General features: G+C 42.7%; 1 protein-coding gene across 1 annotated transcript in view; it reads left to right on the forward strand.

Moving 5' to 3' along the window:
• DENND3 (DENN domain containing 3) overlaps nt 1-2,323 on the forward strand; it is a gene marked incomplete at its 3' end in the record, with an annotated part of 300,261 nt that extends 297,938 nt beyond the window's left edge. The window contains exon 23 of the mRNA XM_082257394.1: nt 2,123-2,323. Within this exon, the coding sequence (XP_082113520.1) occupies nt 2,123-2,323 (201 nt within the window). The remainder of the gene's footprint in view (nt 1-2,122) is intronic.
• Between the last annotated feature and the right edge of the window lie 4,724 nt (nt 2,324-7,047).

Here is a 7,047-nt window from a genome sequence, read left to right on the forward strand (position 1 = left end):
GTAAAAATCGCACAGGTGATCAAATACCACCAAAAGAAAGCTCTGTTTGTGGGAAAAAAGGACGTCAAATTTTTTTAGGTACAGCGTCGCACGACCGCGCAATTGTCCGTTAAAGTCACGCAGTGCTGAATCGCAAAAAACCCTCTGGTCAGGAATGGGGGTAAAATCTTCCGGGACTTAAGTGGTTAAAGAAAGTGCATCGGGCAGTTTTTTGCCCCATCATCTCATCAGGCTGCCAGGAGCTTCCCAAACCATTCTGCACAATTGTGCATCGTGTTTTGCTCTTATTGCACACTTTTGTGGTGCCCAGTTCACATCTACATTGACTTCCTTAGGGGTTCAGAAATTTAGAATTTTCAAAGGTTTGTGAATTTTTAGAAAGTGTAGGCAAACCACTGATTAAACTTTTCAGAAGTTCACTAACCTCTAGTCACCAGGACTGGTATAGTGTCTCATTGGCAGGTGACAGGCTCAATCGAGGCACAGAGTCTGTGACAGTTGATCTTCAACCTGAGCTCCTGATGGTGGAGATGGGCGAGAAACTCTGATTCCAGTTTTCTCTCCTGTCAGCTGTCACCAGGTTGTGGTTCTCAGGATTGCCCACTAAGGGGGTAGAGAATGACTATGGTGTGGAGAATGTACACACAAATGCTAGGCAGAAGAGTAGTCAGGTCTCAGCAGAGGTCATTGGCAGACAAGAGAGTAGTTGGGTCCAGGCTGAGGTTGTGGGCAGGCAAGAGAGTAGTCTGGTCAATCTGGGTCAGCGACAAGCACAAAGGAAAGCTAGCTATAAGACACAACACTAAACCTAAATACCCTTTTGGTCAGAGGACACACCCAGCATTATTTTGGAGAACTCTCGAAGTCCTGACAGGGATTTTGGGTGACCCCTTGGGAGTTCTAGCTTGATTTTCCAAATAAACAAAGATTCTGTCTGCTTGTACCATTTGGAAGTTCTGGCAGAACTACAAGTACCATTGAAAGCCCTGGCAGGGGTTTTGAGAGTATCATTGGTACGTCCTGGCACGGATTCTGCTAGTGTCATTGGAAGTCCTGGCAGGGATTTTGAGAATACTATTGGTAACTCCTGGAAGGGATTTTGAGAGTACCATTGGAAAGTCTTGGCAGGGATTTTGAGAGTACCATTAGTAAGTCCTGGCAGGGATCCTGGTAGTGCCATTGGAAGTCCTGGCAGGGATTCTGCAAGTACCATTGGAAGTCCTGGCAGGATTCTGCGATTACCATTGGAAGTCCTGGCAGGATTCTTTGCTTACCATTGGAAGTCCTGGCAGGATTCTTCGCTTACCATTTGAAGTCCTGGCAGGATTCTTTGCTTACCATTGGAAGTCCTGGCAGGATTCTTTGCTTACCATTGGAAGTCCTGGCAGGATTCTTCGCTTACCATTGGAAGTCCTGGCAGGATTCTGCGATTACCAGTGGAGGTCCCAGCAGGATTCTGCAATTACTGGTGGAGGTTCGGGCAGGATTCTGCGAGTACCAGTGGAAGTCCTGGCAGGATTCTGCGAGTACCAGTGGAAGTCCTAGCAGGATTCTGCGAGTACCAGTGGAAGTCCTAGCAGGATTCTGCGAGTACCAGTGGAAGTCCTGGCAGGATTCTGCGAGTACCAGTGGAAGTCCTGGCAGGATTCTGCGAGTACCAGTGGAAGTCCTGGCAGGATTCTGCGAGTACCAGTGGAAGTCCTGGCAGGATTCTGCGAGTACCAGTGGAAGTCCTGGCGTACATTCCGCGAGTACTATTGGTAAGTCCTGGCAGGATTCTACCGTTGGAAGTCCTGGCAGAGTTCTGTTAGTACTATTAGTAGTCCTGGCAGTGATTCTTAGAGTAGTATTTCTGGAAGCCCTGGCAGTAATAATAGCAAGAAGGCACTGTAGGCAAAACGGTTGTATCCCCCCACCCCCAGAAAAAAAGGAAGGGTTTGTCTCCCCGCTTGAGCATTTCCCTATCGCTTCCTGCACTCTGACACTGGGCAGGAAATGAGGGTCGATATTCCCAGTGGGGACACTGGCCGTAGTACATATCTGACACCTATTCCTGCCTTACCCCTCTGTATGCTGACTTGCAATCTTTGGCTTCTGTTTACTTATCTGTGTTTGTTCTTAGATCTGGGTCGGCAGCCAGGGACTCTCCCAGGGTAAAACCAGAGGGAAGATCTACGTCATTGACACCGAGAAGAAGAGTGTGGAGAAGGAGCTGGTGGCACACACGGACATAGTGAAATCTCTGTGCTCTGCTGAGGACCGCTATGTGCTAAGCGGCTCCGGAGATGAGGACGGCAAAGTGGCCATATGGAAAGTAGAATGAGCCAAGTCTTCCTTGGTGTACACACTCCGGTCAGGGATAGATGTCAGAGTACGATGGAGCCATATCATCAGTGGCTGCCGACAAACAGGAGTCTTCGGATTTAGGTCTCTGAAATTGGGTTCGGATTTAGGTCTCTGGAATTGGGATCGGATTTAGGTCTCTGGAATTGGGTTCGGATTTAGGTCTCTGGAATTGGGATCGGAATTAGGTCTCTGGAATTGGGATCGGATTTAGGTCTCTGGAATTGGGATCGGATTTAGGTCTCTGGAATTGGGATCGGATTTAGGTCTCTGGAATTGGGATCGGAATTAGGTCTCTGGAATTGGGATCGGATTTAGGTCTCTGGAATTGGGATCGGATTTAGGTCTCTGGAATTGGGATCGGATTTAGGTCTCTGGAATTGGGTTCGGATTTAGGTCTCTGGAATTGGGATCGGATTTAGGTCTCTGGAATTGGGATCGGATTTAGGTCTCTGGAATTGGGATCTTCAGATAATGGTTCCGTATTGGAGAACAGGCTCATACCTTGGAAAGGGGGAAAACAAGAAAGTTCTTATTCTGTTGAAGATCCGAGGAGAATTCTGGATGTCCGAATGGTGGAATTTACGGGTGTTGTACTCTGCGCAATAACTCCATACCCAATGGAGCGTGATCGCAGATCCCATTAATCCTGGAGAAGATGCTAACTCACACTTTGTAGGCCAAAGTGCTATTTATTTAAGATAAACTTATCTCATTCCACTTTTTTTTTTTACTCTACATTATCCAGCTGCAGCAGATTGGCAGTTGATTAAGCAAGAAACAGAGTGCAGTTTACCTGCAGTATGGCTTCATTAAACACTCCTAAGTTTGTTGTAAATTGTTCTCGCCTGAAATGCTTTTCGTTGGAGAAGAGGATGCTGGGAGAATTCCTCCTCCTAGATGAACTCTTAGTGGGATGAGGTCTGATCCCAAGTTTTCTTTTTCTTTAGTATTTGCGTAAAGACTTTACATATAATATATTTTAGTTATAAAATACACTAAACTGTGCAAAGAGCGGTATTTCAGGCTGCTTTCCAAAAAAAGAAACTCCCATTGATGGATCTTTGTTTTCTTACCTATTGAGGTCACTAAGCCAGCGAGGAAAATGCGTTATTCAGCTTTCAGTGCCTTCGTAGAACTTCTTCACAAGACGTTTGAAATCTATTAATTCAACACTAAGTTTTTGTTTTGTTTTTAACCTCTTCCAACCAATAGGAGCTGACCCTTTAAAGAGTTAACACAGGCTCATGTGATCACTGTGATTGGCTGACACGGTGATCATGTGACCGGGAGCACGCTCCCAGCACAAAACAGCAATTCTGTCTGTATGCATATATGTGGCAGCATTGGGCTACAGCCCACCTCCTCCCTGCTACATATAGGCATATGGCCAACCAGGATCTAAGAGGGAAAAGCTGAACTCCAGGGAAACTGCTAAATACACACAGGATATATATATATATATATATATATATATATATATATGTGTGTGTGTGTGTGTGTGTGTGTGTGTGTGTGTGTGTGTGTGTGTGTGTGTGTGTGTGTGTGTGTGTGTGTGTGTGTGTGTGTGTGTGTATGGGATTGTATGGTTGTGTTTTCTTTATTGTTTTTTTTTTTTGGTTGAGCCAGATGGACTTGTGTCTGTTTTTAACCTTTTTTAACTTGACTAACTATGTAACTCTATATATATATATATATATATATATATATATATATATATATATATATATATGGCTTTTTTTCAGCTGGAACTTGGTGAAACTCAGTGGAACTGTCGGTCCGTTCTCATCCGATCCGCTGAACGGATGGAAAATAGGGTTTCCATCCGTCCAGATTTATCGGATCGGATGTCAGCGGATGCCCCATAGAGATGCATGGGGGGACCGTTCAGATCCGTCAAAAAAACTGACAGGCGGATCTGAACGGGATGTAAACATCTCTTGTAATAGAAATAAGCAGGACAGGTCCTCTTCAATGTGAGATCTGGGGTCAAAAAGATCTCACATTTACACTTTAAAGAAAAAAAAAATAATATATTTTTTATTATAGGTTTTTTTGTTCAATAAAGATGTATTTTTTTTACAATTGTGTGATACTTGTGATCCTCCTCTTTCCATTGGCCTCTACAAAGCCCAATCTTTTTCTTTGGTTGTTTCTCATATATTTATGGGTATGGGCCACCTATCACGGTAAATTGCTAGCAGCAAAAAAAAAAAAAATTGTCTCTTTAAGGCCGTTGAGTGGAAGTGCTGTTTGACGTCGCTCCGGTCTTCCAAGGGCATAGAGTCGAGTGGGGGGGCCATCTTGCCCTCACTCGACTTCCTGACCACCAGGAGAGGGGATTGGATCGTTTTCCCCGGTACCGGCGGCTTCCGGAAAAGCGGGGAAAATGACCAGGAAGCGGCGGGAGGGGGTGGGCAGCTCTTCCGCCACCTATAAAAGTGATCATGTGGCAAATCTGCCGCTGGGACCACTTTTATGGGAAAGCAGACTGCCCGCCGTGTAAGAAAATACCGGGGTTATGGCAGCTATCTGCTACCATTACTCCGGTATTTAATGTCAAAGTAGCGACGTAAATACACGGTGGGCGATCCGGAAGTGGTTAAGGTAACCCTGGAAACTGTTACATAGTGAGGTTGAAAAAAGACACCAGTCCATCCAGTTCAACCTATGGTGTGTGAGCGCGCTCTCTCGTGTACTCTCTGTAAAGCCGGTGAGGACATACCGTACATCGCATGCATGCAGCAGTCCTGTGTTTGAAGAGATGCATTTTATCACAATCTTTGATGCTTCTATTACAGCTCTCCGGGGACAGCAGGCCAAAGGCAAAAAGCTACATTTGCACACTTGATTGATTTGCTTGGATATATTTAAAGAGATAAGGTATAGGTGCGCATATGCTTTAGATTTAAAGGGTAACTCCACTTTCGTGGGGGCAAAAAAAAAAATCAGCAAATAAAGAAAAAACAATATAACGTATACAATTGTGACACAAATTATATTGTATTTGAATGTTATTAAAAATTCCCTTTCCTTTTCAATCTGCAGCTGTTGTAATTTTCTGAAAATGCAATGCAATATGGCCGCCTGGAGCTGTTCTGTACACAGAATGTATACTGACCACACCCCCAGAAACATCATTTCCTGCTTGTGTGATTGGCTCACCAATTTTCCCAGAAGTCTGCACTAAGATACAAGTCAGATTTCTGGCATCCCCTGCAACATAAATGTCATTTTTGGTGAGATACTCCCAATAGGAACACGTCTAAAGGGATGCAGGCCCAGCAGCTTTCCTCATTAGAGCCCTGCAGCTGCCACAGCTGATAGATAATTATGAAACCACTCCCATTAGACCCACAGAGGAACAAACAATGATTTCTTCAGAATAACAAAAGGAAGGAATCTGCAACAAAATTTGTTATAATCCCTGCAATGTACAGAGATCACCCAGAGGGGGATGTTTTTTTTCTCAACAAAAGTGGAGTTACGCTTTAAATGTTAGATATTTACAAAGAAATACATTTCGGATGAATGTATCAACCAGCAGAGGAGAGGAAGAATACAAAATGCTTTAGTTTGGGATTATTGACGTTTACAACAACGCATCCTATAGAGAACACAGCCTGGTGTTAATTTTACTTTACATGCTGCTATATTTTTGTAGTATTTCTACAAATGTATATTTTCCTATAAAATTATTCTCTGTATTATAGATATATATATATAGTTGTGTAAGTGACATAGATATGGGATTTATTTGTGCTCTAAGCTATGTACACATGTATCATACATATTTGTTTAATCAAATCTTGTAAAGTCATACTTATTATTAAATATAAATATTTAAAAACACTCTCTGGAGATTGCGTTGGGTTAATATTATGGCCATGGATGGGTGTTTTACTTATCAGTATCTCTTTTTACACTGCTCAAAGAACTTAAAGGAACACTTTTTAACCACTTTAGCCCCAGAGGATTTGGCTGCTCAATGACCACGCCCTATTTTGCGATTCAGCACTGCGTGACTTTAACGGACAATTGCGCGGTCGTACTGTACCCAAACGTTCTTTATTTTCCCACAAATAAAGCTTTCTTTTGGTGGTATTTAATCACCTGTGCGATTTTTTATTTTTTGCGCTATAAACAAAGTTTTTAAAAAAAAATAAACAATATTGTTCACATTCTTCTATATGACAGTCTCAAAAAAAATAAATAAATAAATGTTAAAATCAAAATTTCTTAACATTTTAGGCCAATTTTTTTTCTGTTACATATTTTTTGGTAAAAAAAAAAAAAAAAAGCAGTAAGCGGATTTTGATTGGTTTGAGTAAAAGTTATCGCGTCCGCTATCTATGGGAAAGATTTGTCATTTTTATTGTTTTTTTTTTTTTTACTAGTAATGGCGGCAATCTGGGTTTTTTTTTTTTTTTTTGCGGGACTTCGACATTGCGGCGGTTAGATTGGACCCCTGACAGACATTTTTGACACTTTTGGGGGGGACCAGTGACATTACTACAGTAATCAGTGCTAAAATATGCACTGTTACTGTAATGGCAGGGAAGGGGTTAACATTATCGGTGATCAAGGGGTTAAATATGAACCTACAAGAGTGATTCTAACTGTGGGGGGGGGGGGGTGGCTTCTGAAATTACCATAGAGACATGTGATCCTATATAGAAGGATGAGGATCGCATGAGCTCTATG

Source organism: Pelophylax lessonae (genome assembly GCF_965119305.1).
Source record: "Pelophylax lessonae genome assembly, chromosome: 5".
NCBI classification, from domain to species: Eukaryota; Metazoa; Chordata; class Amphibia; order Anura; family Ranidae; genus Pelophylax; species Pelophylax lessonae.